We start from the raw sequence: 18,415 nt of genomic DNA, 5'->3' as shown, positions 1-18,415 counted from the left end.
CCCTTTAATTTTGATTACGCATTTAAAAATCATTGAGGGATTGAAGAGTGCAATTTGCCTTCTATAACGTTAAACTCAACAAACCCTAACTTCCAACATTTACTTCCTCAATGTAACTGCTGCAAGCAAAGTGGTTACTAAACCTTCATAGACCCTTTGCAAAGATGACCTCTCCTTCAGGTCCCGAAACTGAGCGTCTAGAAACCAAAATGAGCCTGGAGATTCGGGCCAAGCTTCAGAAGGAACGGGCACGCGCCCCGTTCCAGCTGGGCCAGGGGCCGGCACGCAAGTTGCAGCTCAAACTGGCTTCAGAGCCAGTCCCCCCACCCCCCCCCCCACCCCCCGCCCACGGCAAACTGATTTATGACCGTACGACGGGCAGCTGCGGAACTGGTCAGACCGCAGAAGTCCATTACTCAAACACCAATCCAAGGATGGCCAGGATGGGATGCGAATCGGTAAGGGGAGGGGGCTGGGATCTGGGGTTCACTGCCTGTCCCGGGTGCGGTGAGGCCGGTCGCTTCCTAATTCCTGCAGCAGCCCGGGGCCTGTGGACTCTGCTCTGCAAAACCTGTGCGCTGGCGGAGCTGGCGGGGCTGCAGGGCGCCGGGACAGGGTGCCTCCACGCCCCCTCGCGGACCGGCCGACGACGGAGGAGGCCGTGCCGATTTAGTGCTGGGCGTTTTTCCGAACCTGGGGTTTAGCGCCCCCCCCGACACACACACACACACAACGCCCCGTCAAGGGGGTCCGGGCGATCAGCCTCATTTTACAGATGCAAACGCCGAGGGTCGGAGGAGCGCAGCGGGGCTTGCCGGCCAAGTGGAAAGCCCCGAGTGGAGGCAATGGCCGGGTTGGCCCTCCCGTCGAGGAGGCTGGAGGGCTGCAGCGCCTGGGGCGCACACCCAGCCCCTCGCCCTCCCGACGCCCGAGGGGTCGGCCGGCAGCCCGGAGGCCCGGCAGCGCGCAGGTGCCCGGCGGAGCGCGCGCGGGGCGCAGGGCTGCAGCGGCGGCCGAGGCGCAGCGCGCACCCCCGCTCCCCTGCGCGCGTGCAGACCGCAGGGCGCCGGGCTGCAGCAGCCGGGCAGGGGCGCACCGCCCGCCCGAGCCAGCGCGTGTGCGCGCCGGGCTGCTGCCGACACGGGCTGGCGGCGCCCCCGGGCGCGCCCCGGCGCCGCCCCGCGCCTTACCGTAGCTGCTCCCCGGTGACCAGGACCTCAGCCATGCGCTCCAGCTCCCTTTGCTGCGCCCCGCCGCTCCCGCCCGTGCTGCCGTCGCTGCCGCCGCTGCCCCCGCTGCCGCCCTCCATGCTCGCGCCGCGTCGCTCCCACTGTCTTCCTTAGCCGCCGCGGGTTTGGGTGTTAAATCAGCCTGCCCCTACGGAGGCCTCCCCCGCCATCTTTGTTAGGGGCAGGCCGGCGGCTCAGCCGCGATTGGCTGCGGAGGGAATCCCGGTGGGTGGGCTGGAGCGCGAGGCTGGTCCGCCCCTGGGACTCGGGCTTCGGGGGCGGCGGCTGGAGCCCCGCGTGGCCGGGGGCGGGGCCGAGGGAGCAAAATATAAACATGTGGGCGGGGCTCCGGGGCTGCGGGGCCGGTGCTGCGGGCCCCGGCGGCCACCTGCCCGGGGCCGTCCCCTCCGAGCGCGCGGCGGGGCCTTGCGGACAGGCCAGGAGGTGACAGGCGTAAAGGTGTTGCTATCATCCTGTCTGTGCTCCAAATGGCCCGAGTAAAAACACGAGCAAAATAGCTAAATAGTGAGCACTGGAGGATCCACACGTCACCGCAGCGGTGGGTGAAATTAGGCATTCTCGTCCCCATCCCCCTGCACCAGAGGCAGCTTCCTAACCTCAGAGCGTAATCAATAAAGAACGCGGGCCTGGGAATCAGGCAGACCTGGGATCCGGCTCCGCGCCTGTAATTTCCTACCAAAATGTGCTTCATCTTCATTTTCTTCTTTTGCAAAATAAAGATAATTGTGGCTGCCACTTGTTGACATCTACTGCATTAGAGTAAAGGGGTATCTGTGTGTTGAGGTTTTATGCAGCTTTTAACAATTTTTGCATATATATATACGTCTCTGCACCTTTACAGGTATATGGGATTTTTTTTTCTTTTAGTGAAAACTATATGGAAAGACAATCTTTTAATTGCAGATTTGTTGTAAGTCTACAGAATAAAAAATGAAAATGGGAGGGCTGTGGAGAAACAAATGATTTTCTTTGTATATTTTATACCAATTCTACTCAAAACTGTTTATACCCACTCTCCTTCAGGCTTATTGTATTTTATTGTTGTGTTTTCTTCTTGTCATTTGTTTTTAAAGATCACCGTAGCCTTTTCCAACATTCTACAAGATCATTACTTAAAATTTACAACAATTCATTGAGCATTTATTGTGTGCTTTATATGTTGTTAAGCACTTTATATTATTTACTTTATCCTCACAAAAACCCTGAGAGTTGGGTATTATTATTGTCAACATACAATTGGAAAATCTTAAACATGCAAAGGTGAAGTGATCTGCCTAGATTTCACACCTAGAAAGTCCGTTAGGCAGCCCTTGAGCCCTAGGTCTGGAGACTCTCAAGGTTATGCTCAACCATACTCCAGAAAGAGAACAATTGTCCAACTCTCTTATAAATTCGACGATAGCAATTAGGCAATTCTTTCACAAGAGAAATTATCTAACTTTTATAACTTTTAAAATAAACCATGGCAAAAGTGTAGAGCAAGCAAGACATAGTTCAAAATGAATGTTATTCTAAGAGCTTCATTCTGTATAATATATAAAAATCATTTAACAGGGCGGCCCAGGTGGCTCAGCGGTTTAGCGCTGCCTTCAGCCCAGGGGTTGATCCTGGAGTCCCGGGATTGAGTCCCTCTCCCTCTGCCTGTGTCTCTGCCTTTCTCTCTCCTGTGTCTCTCATGAATAAATAAATAAAATATTTTAAAAAATCATTTAACAGAAGTAGAGGTCCCAGAATTAATGAGCTTAACAGCTGGCTGTCACTTACGTTTTAATTGTATAACATAGAATGTGCTGCTTACCTTCTCAGAGCCTCCATCTCCTGACAGGAATAATAATTCCTACCTTATATGGATGTTGTGTGGCTTAATAACATTGTGTGAAGCTTTCATGTACATAATATGTGTTTAAAAGTTCTCTTTAATATCTTTACTGCTTTTATTTTTTTAAATATTTTATTTATTTATTCATGATAGACATAGGGAGAGAGAGAGAGAGATGCAGAGACAGAAGCAGGCTCCGTGCAGGGAGTCCCATGCAGAACTCGATCCTGGGTCTCCAGGATCACACCCTGGGCCAAAGGCAGGCACTAAACCGCTGAGCCACCCAGGGATCCCTCTTTACTGGTTTTAATAAGAAGAAAAGGAAGGAGGAGGAGGAGGAAAAAGAGGAGGAAAGAGAAGAAGGAGAAGAAATTCTTGTCAGATACTTTCCAGGAGGAGTTTTTGGTGCAAGGTAAAACACCTTTTCTCACATTATCTCTAATTTTTAAATTATTAGTAGGCCTTGAAAATGAAGGAAGGAGAAGTACAGACCTGGCCACCCTAAATCTCTCTTTTATTTGATGATTTTAAGCTTTTTGAAAGTGCAGAATGAAAAAATTAAGGTATTACAAATTCTTCATTATCTATCGCTCAACATTTTTATTCAAAAGCTCTGGCTATGTATTGTAAATCATCACTACTCTTGATTGTCTTTTTTTCTTCCTTTAAATCTAGTTGTGTTTTTTGTTTGTTTACTTATGATAGTCACACACAGAGAGAGGCAGAGACATAGGCAGAGGGAGAAGCAGGCTCCATGCACCGGGAGCCCGACGTGGGATTCGATCCCGGGTCTCCAGGATCGCGCCCCAGGCCAAAGGCAGGCGCTAAACCGCTGCGCCACCCAGGGATCCCTAGTTGTGTTTTTCATTTACATTTAGGCAACTTTCTTTATCTGAAAAATGAAAAGAAATGGTTTTTGCAAAATACTTTCTTGTTTAATAGTTTATGATAAAAAACATGATAAAACCTTTTATCATGAAAGTTTATGATTTTAAAAAAGCACCTCAACATAAGGAAAAAAAATTCAAGTCAGGAAAAGACCTAGTACTGCTCCAGTGAGAAAGAGCAGAATTTAATTCTCTTGCTTGATGAGAAGGGTTTTCTGTGTGTGTACATGTGAATGGGAAGTGAAGACTGGTTTGCTGTCATTGTTTCAACCTACCTTTCTTTTTTTTTTTTTTTGTAAATTTATTTTTTATTGGTGTTCAATTTGCCAACATATGCAATAACACCCAGTGCTCTTCCCATCAAGTGTCCCCCTCAGTGCCCATCACCCAGTCACCCCCAGCCCCCTCCCACCTCCCCTTCCTCCACCCCTAGTTCGTCTCCCAGAGTTAGGAGTCTCTCATGTTCTGTCTCCCTTTCAACCTTTCTTTTGACATATGAGACACACCATGCTCTACTGGGTCAGAAGACAGATCCTTTTTCCTAAATTAGGGCAAGATTGTTCTGACTCCTGAGGACATGTGAGCACCCATGCTGAGTCCATGAGCTCAGGAGCAACTGTCCCAGAATAGATCATGGTCTATAGGTGTTGCTGGTTGAAGGATGGGCACTGACATGGTGATTAAACCGAGTATGAAGATCTTAAAAGGGCTGAAAATTCTAACAGATCTCAGGTTGATCCCTGGCTCCGCTGGGGCAAGTTCATTATCATCTCTAATTTCTGCTCTCTTTTGTAAAATCAAGACCATACTACTAATCCCATTGGGTTTTGGGAAGGACTGAATAAAATTTAATGAGCACACTTGTTACAAGTGGAAACTATTAAATGTAAGCCTTTTTCTTCTAGCTTGCCCTACTCACCTGCTTCATGCCTTCTGGCTGTTTTGGCGATCTGAAGCCAGCGCTGCTCAAACTTTTGGTAGATGAAGACCAGGTGTTTTTGTGATGTATGCGTGCATGTGTTTTCAATCCATTGAAGATTGACATTTTGATAAAGTATAATAGAAATGAAATTTTTAAATGGACAAAACACAGACCAAATGTGTTATTGTTGTGGTCAACAGATAGCAAATTGTCAAATTGGTATAAATATCTCTCTCAATGTCTGTCTCTATGTCTCTCAATATTGGTAATGGTCACCCATTGGCCGACTGAACTTTTAGTAGTACTGGTTAAGAGTAAGCAGCAACATGAGAAGATGAACTTGAATAAAGTGTGTGAAAGAATATTGTCAACTCTGAAGCTTCATAACACAGTAGCTATGGATATTGTTATTGCCTCTTTGTATACACCAATATTGTTCCCATCTGATCTTAAAGGTGAACTCAAACCCCACCTTCTCTGTGATGACTTCTTGGCCTCCCTCAAGCGATGTGTTGTTCTTCCCTATGCCTTCTCATGACATCATAGGGTTTCCATTGCTTTTTAACCGTTAATAGGAGTCTCTATCTATTCCTCAGCTGCCATGATTTTTATTCTCTGTGAATAGAAGCAAAGTGATGATTTAATAATAGCCTGTCCAGATATTTCTGTCAATAGATCCTTTAAGAAGGGAAAAATAAATGTAAAGGGAGAGGAAAAATAAAATGTCCATGTGTCATCATTCACATCCATTTTTAATATTTTTGTCGTGTTTGATTCATCTTTTTTGTAGTGACAGAAATCAAACATTATCAAGAAATGTGAGATCCTCTTGTCCTACAATCCCAATCCTGCTTAACTCCCAAGAAGTTCTTTTTTTTAATCTAAATTCAATTAGCCAATATTTGGTACCTCATTAGTTTCAGATGTAGTGTTCAATAAATTTACCAGTTGCGTATAACACCCAGTGCTCATCACTTCATGTGCCCTCCTTAATGTCCATCACCCAGTTACCCCATCCCCCCCCACCTTCCCTCCAGCAACCCTGTTTGTTTCCTATAGTTAAGAGTCTCCATGATTTTTCCCTGAGGAGGAGAGGTTATTAAGGGTGTAAGGGCAGTGAAAATACAATACTTTGGTATATACTGTCACCTACTGGTTGATTTTGCAAAGACACTAAATGACGGTAAGTCTCCTATGAGTCCAGGACCATCTTCAAGAAGGCACTTTTGGAAATTTAGATGGTTTGTCACAGTATTAGGAATGCTAGTGGCTTTTAGTGAGCAGGAACTAGAAATCCTCATTTTCTCATTTTCCTGGGACAGCAGTTCATAAAGAATTGTCCAGCTGTCAGAGTCTGTCCTCGAAGCAGCAGGAGAGAAGGGACTTTCGAGAGCCAGCTGCCCGATTATTTTCTTTCCCCTCCCTCTCTCCCGCCCCATATCTCTCTTCACCCCTCTCCTGCCTTTGCTTGTGCAGCCAAGACGGAGCCGTAGGCGGCCACTCAGTCCCCATCCATCTCCTCCTCGTCCTCCGTCCTCCGGGGCCTTACCCTCAGCGCCCTCCTGTGCGGTGCAGGATCTGATTTTCTGGAAAGATGTGAAGAAGACTGGGTTTGTCTCTGACACCACACTGATCATGCTGCTCTCCCCCTGGCAGCTTTCAGTGTCATCAGTGTGGTTTCTTACTTCGTCCTGGCTCTTCTGTCACCATCAGCTTCAGGCTGTACAAGTCTGTCATCCAAGGTATACAGAAATCAGAAGAGGGCCATCCATTCAAAGCCTACCTGGATGTAGACATTGCTGTGTCCTCAGAAGCTTTCCATAATCACGTGAATGCTGCCATGGTGCACACCAACAGGGCCCTGAAACTCATTATTCGTCTCTTTCTGGTGGAAGATTTGGTTGACTCCTTGAAGCTGAATGTTTTCGTGTGGCTAATGACCTACGTTGGTGCCGTTTTCAATGGAATCACCCTTCTGATTCTTGCCGAACTGCTCATTTTCAGTGTCCCCATTGACTGTGAGAAGTACAAGACCCAGATTGATCACTATGTTGGCATTGCCCGCGATCAGACCAAGTCAATTGTTGAAAAGATACAAGCAAAACTCCCTGGAATTGAAAAAAAAAAAAAAAAAGGCGGAATAAGTATATGGGAACCAGAAATGCAACAGTTACTAAAACACCACTTAATAGTTATAACGTTATTACGTGTACTCTGAAGGAACTGCATTCCAAGCTTCTTTTTCTTAATTTGGTGTTTTCTCCCCTCCTTTCCCTTTACCCTCAGTATCAAGCACAAGAATTGTTGCACTAAAAAAGGAACTGATATCTTAGAACCCAAAAGAATAAAGAGAGAGTCAAATTAATAGGCTAAATCAGTACCTTAATGATGGTGGAGCTTTTACTTGTAGCTTGAAAGGGGAGAGATTGGAGGTCAAAGAGAAAATGAAAGATAAAGCTCTGCTCTTGGACTCTGCTGTCCAGTTCTCAAGGACTAGTCTTATGCAGCTTCCTATCAGAGTTTTACCTTTATTTTTAAGTTAAGAAATAATGATTAACTTATGAGGAAATTATCTGAGGACAAGAGTGGGATTCCTTCCTGTGGGTTTTTTGGCAGCCTTCTGATCCCATCTTCCTGCCCCACAATGTGAGCAGCTATTCCTACAATTTCTCTTCTTCACGTAATGATAGAACTTCCAACTGTATGAATAACCTGTAGACAATAGTGAGAGTTATTGATTCCTGGAATGCCATCTAGGAACCAAGGATGGACATGGAAGGTGGGGCTGGGATGACCCTCCCCTCCCACTCACCCCTAGGAAAGGAAAATCTCTGCCATTTGGGAGGGTGGTGTCTGTGTCATTTCTTGTGGGCACCAGTTCTGAGCTTTAGTTTGAGGACTCATTCCTGAGTGTGCTTTTTCCTCCCTCTTCCCTGCCCACCTCACCTCGAGTTTAATAAATATGGTTATACTTTTCTTATTATGAAATACATGTCTGTAACTGCTGTAAAAAAAAAAAAGAATTGTCCTAAATCCTGTCTTTCCCAGGTCCTATGGGATATTCTTGTAGTTCAAAAACCTGTTTGCTGTTATCTGAGTTTAGAACCTAATTTGGTTTTACACAGAAACACAAGATCTTTTTTGCACAATTTTAATATAATTCTGACTTGTCTGGAAATGCAATTACTATGTACACTGAGAAAAAATTGTAGTTTGCTCAGAACTTTACCAAGAAATGTTCATCATTAGATAAAATTGTTTCATTTGTCATTTATGTGGTAAACACGCTACAAGTACACCACACCTTTTTCAGTCTGCATTTGTTAGCGATTCCATGTGTGGTGATTCTATGTGTGTTTGTATAGCAATATATTATTTAACCAAATTTTAGAGTGCCAAATATAAAAAAAGAAGTGATGGCAATGCTCAGTAAACTACTGTCTTCTGTTGTTCTAAAACTATTCATTATAAATAGTTGTGAACATCTGATCACCTCACTAGACCTTCTTCAGTCACTTAAATATTAAAATACATTTTATCTTGTTATAGATGATTTTCTTCCTTATACTCCAGTGTAAGGACATCATATTGATTTTTTTTTATGTACACCAAAAGCTTATATTGAGAACACTGGTGGATTTTGTTGTTTTTTGTTTGTTTGTTTTTTGTTTTTTTAAAGATTTATTTATTTATTTATTTATTAATGATAGAGAGAGAGAGAGAGAGAGAGGCAGAGACACAGGCAGAGGGAGAAGCAGGCTCCATGCAGGGAGCCTGACGTGGGACTCGATCCCGGGACTTCAGGATCAGGCCCTGGGCCAAAGGCAGGCGCTAAACCGCTGAGCCACCCAGGGATCCCCTACTGGTGGATTTTGAATGAAGGAATGCCATGATCTGACTTACATTATTACAAAGATGACTTAAGATAACATACAGGATGCCCGGTTCTGTGCTTGATTCAGTAAATATTTTAACCAGTATTCCATCTCTTTTTCAGGGCAAAACAGGCCCAGTCTGTGAAACATGATACAATACCACCATCTAGTGGGCAAAATCCTGACTGTTTTATAAGCAAAGCTTCAAAAGTTTAAGAATGTACAGTTTAAAAACTACTGTATTTCCTATAGAATCAAATACATCTTGGTGTGAATCAGAAATTCCTTACCTGAAATTATTTTAAGTAAAAACAAAGTAATATAGTTTCCAAGACACTACTTAATTTCATTTCTCCTATCAAATGGAATTATTTTGTTATTTTATTATTATTCCCTGAGACTACATCCTTAGGGAAATAATTCTTTCTTCCTTTCTTTCCAACTTAAGTAGGCTCCATGCATGCCCAACCCAATATGGGGCTTGAACTCAGAAACCTGAGATTGAGAGTCCCATGGCTCTACTGACTGAGTCAGGCAGGAACCCCAAGGAGGTATTTCTTTCAAGGCTTACACTTCATTTTTTAGCTGAGTTTCTAAAGTCACTGATGAAGTCCAGGGCAGGCTGCCCCCAAGTATGCCACTTGGGCTTACTGATAATTTTGAATTGAAGTTAACACAAGAAACAGCTGGTATAAGAAGGCCTCTCTGACCCTCCTTTGACTCCTTGAAAACAGGAAATAAATCTGCCTTGTGAACGGTACCCTCCCTGCACCAGGAGATAGAGAGATCCATCCCCATATCACCAGAGAGGGAATTTAGAGTTGAGAACACTGTATAAATAAACCCTATCACTTCTTTACTAATTTACTACCCCGTGCCCAAACTTGATTATGTCAATTGTCTTGTCTAAGAGGTACAAAAAACTGCCTGCTTTAGTCACTTTGAGTCTCATATTTCTATGAGCTCTCATATGTATGAATTAAATTTGTTTCTCTCTTGTGAATCTCTTATGTCAATTTAATTGTTAGACAAGCCAAAGAACCTAGAAGGGAAGAAAGGAAAACTTTTCCCTCCATACATCACACTCTCCCTGGGTGATCTCATTTATAGGCACCCTTGGAATCACTGTATATCTAAAAGCTTTATCTTTTAGCTCCTAGTCAGACCTTGATCCCAACTCCAAGATCTAAATCCGATTTCAAGACATATCCTCCCTTGTGTATTCTCACCTTAATCACCACAAATCAAATCCAGTACTCATCATATCTCACCCCAAATCTATTCCTACCCTTCCTACAACATGTCGTAAATAAGAGGAAATGCAGTTGCTCCCACAGAAACCTAGAATTCATCTTTGATTCATTCCCCTCTTCTTATTCCTCATGTCTAATCAAATAGCTACTATTGTCCATTGTATCTCAAAAATTACTTCGCAAACCCAGCCACCTTCATCACTCACTCACATGGGCTCTTAGAGACAAAAGAGAAAAAGAGAAAAGGAGAAAGAGAGGAAGAAAGATGTTAGGTAATCACACAGTAAACAAAATTGCAACTTACTTAAAATCTAAAAATGAGAAGTACCTGCTGCCATGACAGTATATATTAGAGAGGCTTTGCCTAATCAGGGAGGTCATGAAAGATTTCCGAGAAGTGATTATTGACCTGGAGCCATACCCACTAGCCACATGTAGCTTTTTAAATTTAAATTAACTAAAATCAGATGAAATTTAAAATTCGATTCCTAATTTACATTATCCATATTTCAATACTCAAAAGCCACGTGTGGTTGGTAGCTAATATGTTGGACTGTGCAAATACAGAATATTTTCAGCATCTCAGAAAATTCTACCCACAGTGTTCAGTGAGAGAACTAACAGGTGCTAACCAAACAAAAAAGGAAGTGAAGAAAGAACATGCCAGGCAAACAGATCCCCAAATGGCAGGAGGCATGATGGAGCGAGTAAAGACCTCACAGAGAGCCCGCGTGCCCCAATGCTACAAGGAGGCATCAAAAATGAATTATTGGGACTTCATCAAGATAAGAAGCTTCTGCACAGAAAAGAAACAGTCAGCGAAACTAAAAGACAACCTACAGAATGGGAGAAGATATTTGCAAATGACATATCAGATAAAGGGCTAGTTTCCAAGATCTATAAAGAACTTATTAAACTCAACAGCAAAGAAACAAACAATCCAATCATGAAATGGGCAAAAGACATGAACAGAAATCTCACAGAGGAAGACACAGACATGGCCAACAAGCACATGAGAAAATGCTCCTCATCACTTGCCATCAGGGAAATACAAATCAAAACCACCAGTGAGAATGGGGAAAATTAACAAGGCAGGAAACCACAAATGTTGGAGAGGAGGTGGAGAAAGGGGAACCCTCCTGCACTGTTGTTGGGAATGTGAACTGGTGCAGCCACTCTGGAAAACTGTGTGAAGGTTCCTCAAAGAGTTAAAAATAGACCTGCCCTACGACCCAGCAATTGCACTGCTGGGGATTTACCCCAAAGATACAGATGCAGTGAAACGCCAGGACACCTGCACCCCGATGTTTCTAGCAGCAATGTCCACAATAGCCAAACTGTGGAAGGAGCCTCGGTGTCCATTGAAAGATGAATGGATAAAGAAGCTGTGGTCTATGTATACAATGGAATATTCCTCAGCCATTAGAAACGACAAATACCCATCATTTGCTTCGACGTGGAAGGACTTGGAGGGTATTATGCTGAGTGAAATAAGTCAATCAGAAAAGGACAAACATTATATGGTCTTATTCATTTGAGGAATATAAAAATTAGTGAAAGGGAATAAAAGGGAAAGGAGAGAAAATGAGTGAAAATATCAGCGAGGGTGACAGAACATGAGAGACACCTAACTCTGGGAAATGAACAAGGGGTGGTGGAAGGGGAGGTGGGGGGGGTTGGGGTGACTGGGTGACGGGCACTGAGGGGGGCACTTGGCGGGATGAGCATTGGGTGTTTGTTATATGTTGGCAAATTGAACTCCAATAAAAATTTTTTTTTAAAAAAAAGGAGGCATCAAAGAAGAAGGAAAGCAGCAGGAGAGGCAGGATAGGATGTATCTTCTAAAGTGTTGGAGGAGGGACGCCTGGGTGGCTCAGTAGTTAAGCATCTGCCTTCAGCTCAGGGGCTCAGGGCGTGATCCTGGAGTTCCGGGGATCAGGATGGAGACCCACAGTGGGCTCTCGGCATGGAGCCCGCTTCTCCCTCTGCCCATGTCTCTGCCTACTCTCTGTGTCTCTCATGAATAAATAAATAAAATCTTAAAAAAAAAAAAAAAGCCCTGGAGGAAAAAAGCCAACCAAACATAATAAATCCAATGAAGGATGGTGAAAGACAATAAGAAACAACAAAAAAACTCAGTAGGTAGAGAGGGAAATAAAGATGCTGAGATGACGTTAAATATATTAGATCTAAATTAGGATCCTATGTACTAGAGGCTGTGTTAACCTGCTTACAGAAAAAATACTACATTCAGCAAGCAGATGCAGTGAACAGACCGGTGAATTCAGTGGGTGAATGAGGGGAACCATCCTTGCAACTTTAAGTCTTTGAAGGTCGAATTAATTTCTCCCAGGCATGTGGTACAGTTTTTAACTTCTGTGATACTATACTTAATTTCTATGACAGTTTCAGGGCTTGTATTTTGCCTTCTCTACTTCGATAATTCTGATTCCATGAGTGAAGGAGCTTATTTGAGAGGTTGCAACTAAATATATCATTAAAAATAGGAATGACAAAAAAAAAATAGGAATGACATTTGGGAAACAGGGAAATGATCTTTGACCTCTGGTTGACCATTATTTGTGAATTATCCCTTACCTCTCTGAAAATATTAATTTTATGTATCATAAAGTCGTGGGATTTTTCACTCCATTACCTGTTTCCTTTGGTTTTAACTCTTTTATCTGGTGACCTTTTATAGCTCCTTTTTATGTCATTGGTCATACATAAATGGTGATTTTTTTTTTTACTTTATTTTTATAAGTGGTGATTCTTGGTTGTCTCTCTTCTTCGTATTTGAGAATCAATGTTCACCATTTGTTCACCATCTGTTTTGCATGCCCTACCTCCAGAAATTTGAGGGAAGGAGTAAGACCATCCTTGAGCTTGAGTAGGGAGTTCTGCTGGTGGTTTGTCTTCTGGGAGTTGCTGTTCCCAACTCCTGGAATTCATTAGCCCCCGGGCATTTCCTTGCCTTTCCATGACCATTTCACACACTGTTTCAGCCCATGGACAGAGCTGCTTCTATCTTAGTATGGGTGGACATGAGGGAGCTACCAGCTTCAATAATCAATCACCCCAATACCTACCCCAGAGCCACCCCTCACTTCTTGTATCTAGGCTTGATGCTCCCCTAAGCCTTTCTACACTTAGACTCATTGATGGTTAACATTTTGCCCCACTTTTTCTACCATTTTCTTTGTCAATGTATCTAATGTATATTCTTTTTTTTTTTTGAAGTTCTTAAGAGTAAGATGCAGATATCATATTCATTCGCTCCTAAATATTTCCATGTGTATTTCCTAAGAAAAAGGACATCCATTCTATAACCACAGTACAATTTCCCAAAAGCAGGAAATTTAACATTGATAAAAAAAAAATACTCCTATCTAACCCACAGTCCATATTCAGATTTCATTAATTAGCTCAACAATATATTTTATAGCAGTAATTTTTCCTAGTTCAGGATCTAAACAAGGATTATGTATTGCATTTAATTATCATGTCTCTTTACTTTCCTATAATCTGAAAGTTTCCTCAGTTTTTCTTGTCCTTCGTGACCTTGCAATTTTTGAAGAGTATAGGCCAGTTTTGTTTTGTTTTTCTGGCATGCCCCTCAACTTGAGCTGCCTGAGGTTTTCCTTATGTTAGATTCAGGTTAAGCATTTTTGACAGGATTAACTCAATATATCATATCAGAAGGTGCACAATGCTCATCCCAGTGTTGGTGACGTTTGCCTTGACCACTTAATTGAGGCCATATGTTCTGTTGGTTTGCACACTGGAAACGTGGAGGGCAAGGCAGGACTAAAGAAAGAGGCAGACTGTTCCAGGTTGGTAGGTGGCAGTTTTTCATAAGAAAGGGTACTTTCTTATGAGGTTTGTCTTAGGCAGAAGCAAGACAAGGAAATATCTGCACCCACAGGCCAGAATCTTAAAAATTTATTATACAAACGCTCTAACTGGATTTAGTTATATATACCAACCAGATGGTTTCAACAACTTACTGTCTCAAGGCCATGTCCCTGGAACAGCTCCTGCTGTGGGAATGGTGGGTGGAACTTACATTCTACAGACAAGGGAGGGGTGAAGAGGCTCCAGTCCAGCTGGAGGGTCAAATGATGGCCCTGTCATCTTAATGACCTCCTCCCACATGCTCTGAGTTTACCATTGTGAAGTTTCTATTTTCTCTTTTATAATTAATAAGTGGGTTTTTTTTTTTTTTAGGTAGAGACTTTGTAACTATGTAAATATCTGGTTTCTCATCAAACTGTCACCTGCTAGTTTTAGTAAATAATCTTTCAAAAATCTGAATCTGATCATGTTACTCCCCAGCTTCAAATAATGCAATGATTTCCATGCACTTTCACATCTTTTAGGAAACTAACAGCTTCCCCATTGCCGAGGCCATGCTTCTGAGAGTCTTTCTCTACTCCGCTCCCTTTCTCACTATTCACATTGTCCACAAGGTCCACCCATTTGACTTTCTGAATATTTGTTATTTGTCCTGATGTCACAGAATCAGTTCAAGTGCTTATCAATTAGTTCTGCATTTATGTATTTAAATTTTCTGTCTGCCCCCGCAGATTTAAGCCCGGATTCCTAAACTACCCTCTGAACTGTTACCTGAAAGATCTTTCTAAAGCCAAATATCTATTATTGATATTTTCATGTATAGATAAGAAAGTCCAACTAATGTGTTTCAGAGATATAGAACAGAAAATGTGGGAGCATGGGGAGGGGATGTTATCAAGAAAATCATATAAGAAAAATTTCACAGAAATGAAGAATTTGAACTTCCAGACTAAGAGGACCTAGCACAGGCCTGGAGAGAACTATGTAGAAGCCATGAGCTCCAGCTCATTGTTGCTATGTGGGAATATGAGTCCCCTGTTGCCAGATATCCTGATTTTTTAAAAGAATTAAAGTCACAGTGTTAGTGGAAAGTACTAATTTTTGAATTATGACTGAAATTTTAAAAAAATACACGCATAACACCCATAAACATGAAAGTAGGAGAGTACATGGGGCATCTGTAGGTTAGACTATAGTATACACAAAAAGCACTTGGGGATGCAGCGTCTAGAAAAGCAACATGGACCCAGCGTGAACAATCTTGGAAGCCAGCAGAAGGAGTATGAGCTTCTTTTCAAGGTGAGGGAGATGTTTCTGATCCACGAGAAGAGAGTAATGCTATTAAAGAACTTATGTTTAGAAAATTTACTGACTGTGGCACGGAGACAGATGGGCAGTGGGAAGGGGAATAGAAGGTAAGGAAATCTAGGCCGTAGGAGGCCACTGTCATAGGAAATGAGAGCCCACACCAAGGTCATAGTTATAAAGCATTCTAAGTTACTGCAGTGCCTGGAAGCCACTGCACTCTTGAAAAATATAATGAAAACAAAGAAGAAAGGACACAAAACCAAAAAAGATGTTCATATGTAATTCTTGTGTGAATTATGATTTACTAAATAAAATTCCCATTTCACACTGTGAAACATACTCTATGAACACTATAATCAAGCTTCCAGTGTTTATGGAAACAGTATCAATTTTACATGGTTGGCTCTTTTGAAGTTTTCTGTAACTCATGGTTTACCTGACAAAGAGTTTTTCTTTTTTCCTTTAATCAGGTGAATGACTGAGCAAATCTCCAACAGTTAAGAAAAATGTGTAGACATTTTTCTTTTTACTTTAGAGAAATGTATCTACTAACATGCTTTTAAAAAATGAATTAAAAATTAATTCATTTAATTAATGAATTTTAAAAGATGAATTAATCAAACTATCGTTCTATTTTAAGAGAGGAACCAAGGTCCAGCTCTCTGCCAGAATAACAAAATCAGATATCATTTATTAGTTACAAGTGATATTAATAAGATTTTTAATAAATTACTTAAAAACAAATAATTTATTACAACTAATTAACAATAACAAAAAGCTGTCATTCTAAAAATATCATTTGCTTTCCATGCATTTTAGAATGTAGGTATTATCTTCTTTTTACAGATAAGCAAGAATGAGAGAAATGAAGTAAACTGCTCTAGGTCACAAAACTAGTGAGAGCAGAGTTCAGATTCCAGGTGAGGTGAGTCTGATGTAAATTCCAGCATTTTTCCTACACTAAGCTGCTTCCAGTTAATAGAGCACCTGCAATGGTTGATTCTTTTCCAATTCATAAATTTCTCATCAGGCAATCGCCTACATACTCAACATTTTTCTCCGTCAGGGTCCTTGTATTCAGGTGTATTTAAAAAGGTTAATGAAGTAGATTATAGGAACCAACCTTTCTACCACCAACTAAAGCACCACCCGTATCCTACTCTGTAGTTGCATAGAATTTCACCTGGAAGTTGCAAGACAATGCCCACTCAGTTCCTTTCAATTTAACTTCTGACTCACCTACCCCTCCACCCATCCATCTCCTTCTTTTCCTTTCACCAGGGTCTGCTTTCCAGTACCAGTGGAATATTCCTTCCAGGCTGTGTCCTCTCTCATGCGCAGCAAGCGTCGCCAGCCTAGGGTGCAGGATCCCTGGGAGAGTTCACATTATGCTCTTATGAGCTCTTAATAATGCATACGCCTATAAGGATGAGTTTTCCTCCTAAAACGTTGTGTTCATTCTGGGCGCTGTAAAATGTGGTCTGGAAAATATCAGAGAGAAAGCTGAGCGAGCAGTTTGCGCATCCTGCAGAGGCAGGTTTGTCTTCCCAAGAGACTGCAGGCCCTTCCCGGCCCCAGAAAGGTTGCTGTCCTCTGGACGGGGGTCTTGGTCCCTTTCCTGACACCCAGACACCCAGTTCAGCTCACTGAGTACTCAGTGAATGGCCGGGTCTAGTTCAAGCCATTGTCTCCCAGACATGATGGTCCCAGGCCCAAAGCAGTGAGACTGCCTGTCCCATTCTACGAGGGCCTCACTCCCAATCCAAAGTATTTGCCTATGGTGTTGAGTTTAATAAGTTCTTTATAGATCTTGGAAACTAGCCCTTTATCTGATACGTCATTTGCAAATATCTTCTCCCATTCTGTAGGTTGTCTTCTAGTTTTGTTGACTGTATCCCTTTGCTGTGCAAAAGCTTCTTATCTTCATGAAGTCCCAATAGTTCATTTTTGCTTTTGTTTCTTTTACCTTCGTGGATGTATCTTGCAAGAAGTTACTGTGGCCGAGTTCAAAAAGGGCCTGTGTTCTCCTCTAGGATTTTGATGGAATCTTGTCTCACATTTAGATCTTTCATCCATTTTGAGTTTATCTTTGTGTATGGTGAAAGAGAGTGGTCTAGTTTCATTCTTCTGCATGTGGATGTCCAATTTTCCCAGCACCATTTATTGAAGAGACTGTCTTTCTTCCAATGGATAGTCTTTCCTCCTTTATCGAATATTAGTTGACCATAAAGTTCAGGGTCCACTTCCAAAGAAACAAACAATCCAATCATGAAATGGGCAAAAGACATGAAGAGAAATCTCACAGAGGAAGACATAGACATGGCCAACATGCACATGAGAAAATGCTCTGCATCACTTGGCATCAGGGAAATACAAATCAAAACCTCAGTGAGATACCACCTCACACCAGTGAGAATGGGGAAAATTAACAAGACGGGAAACCAAAAATGTTGGAGAGGATGCAGAGAAAAGGGAACCCTCTTACACTGTTGGTGGGAATGTGAACTGGTGCAGCCACTCTGGAAAACTGTGTGGAGGTTCCTCAAAGAGTTAAAAATAGACCTGCCCTACGACCCAGCAATTGCACTGTTGGGGATTTACCCCAAAGATTCAGATGCAATGAAACACCGGGACACCTGCATCTGCACCCGGATGTTTCTAGCAGCAATGTCCACAATAGCCAAACTGTGGAAGGAGCCGCGGTGTCCATCGACAGATGAATGGATAAAGAAGCTGTGGTCTATGTATACACTGGAATATTCCTCAGCCATTAGAAATGACAAATACCATTTGCTTCAAAGTGGATGGAACTGGAGGGTATTATGCTGAGTGAAGTAAGTCAATCGGAGAAGGACAAACAGTGTATGTTCTCATTCATTTGGGAAATATAAATAATAGTGAAAGGGAATATAAGAGAAGGGAGAAGAAATGTGTGGGAAATATCAGAAAGGGAGACAGAACATGAGAGACTCCTAACTCTGGGAAACGAACTAGGGGTGGTGGAAGGGGAGGGGCGGGGGGTGGGGGTGACTGGGTGGCGGGTACTGAGGGGGGCACTTGACGGGATGAGCACTGGGTGTTATTCTGTATGTTGGTAAATTGAACACCAATAAAAAATAAATTTATTTAAAAAACAAAACAAAGTATTTGCCTAAAACCCGGTTGCATGTTTTGAGATCCATTACCCAGTGGGCTGGATTCAGACTTGACTACCTCCTGCTGTGCCGCCGCGGGCCAGGAGCCGGC

General features: G+C 42.6%; 2 protein-coding genes across 4 annotated transcripts in view; one reads left to right on the top strand and one right to left on the bottom strand.

The window, feature by feature from the left end:
- The window catches only part of DEPTOR (DEP domain containing MTOR interacting protein), a 132,842-nt gene extending 131,342 nt beyond the window's left edge, over nucleotides 1–1,500 (bottom strand). Inside the window, exon 1 of the mRNA XM_072774338.1 lies at nucleotides 1,191–1,500. Coding sequence (XP_072630439.1) covers nucleotides 1,191–1,309 — 119 coding nt within the window. The 5' untranslated portion in view covers nucleotides 1,310–1,500. The remainder of the gene's footprint in view (nucleotides 1–1,190) is intronic.
- LOC140603768 (reticulon-3-like) lies at nucleotides 348–7,901 on the top strand. Of its 3 annotated transcripts, none has more exons than XM_072774340.1 (2): nucleotides 348–458; nucleotides 6,535–7,901. In XM_072774340.1, the coding sequence occupies exons 1-2, from the start codon at nucleotides 364–366 to the stop codon at nucleotides 7,094–7,096; spliced, it is 657 nt and encodes a 218-aa protein (XP_072630441.1). In that variant the 5' UTR covers nucleotides 348–363; the 3' UTR covers nucleotides 7,097–7,901. The 3 variants fall into 3 exon arrangements, 1 of the variants encoding a protein (XP_072630441.1); XR_012006755.1 differs by lacking the exon at nucleotides 6,535–7,901 and adding an exon at nucleotides 4,862–6,346 and having other exon boundaries at nucleotides 350–458; XR_012006756.1 differs by lacking the exon at nucleotides 6,535–7,901 and adding an exon at nucleotides 6,355–6,528 and having other exon boundaries at nucleotides 354–458.
- Nucleotides 7,902–18,415: the final 10,514 nt, after the last annotated feature.

This window comes from Canis lupus, chromosome 14 (assembly GCF_048164855.1).
Source record: "Canis lupus baileyi chromosome 14, mCanLup2.hap1, whole genome shotgun sequence".
NCBI classification, from domain to species: Eukaryota; Metazoa; Chordata; class Mammalia; order Carnivora; family Canidae; genus Canis; species Canis lupus.
This window is presented reverse-complemented; position numbering and strand designations above follow the sequence as displayed.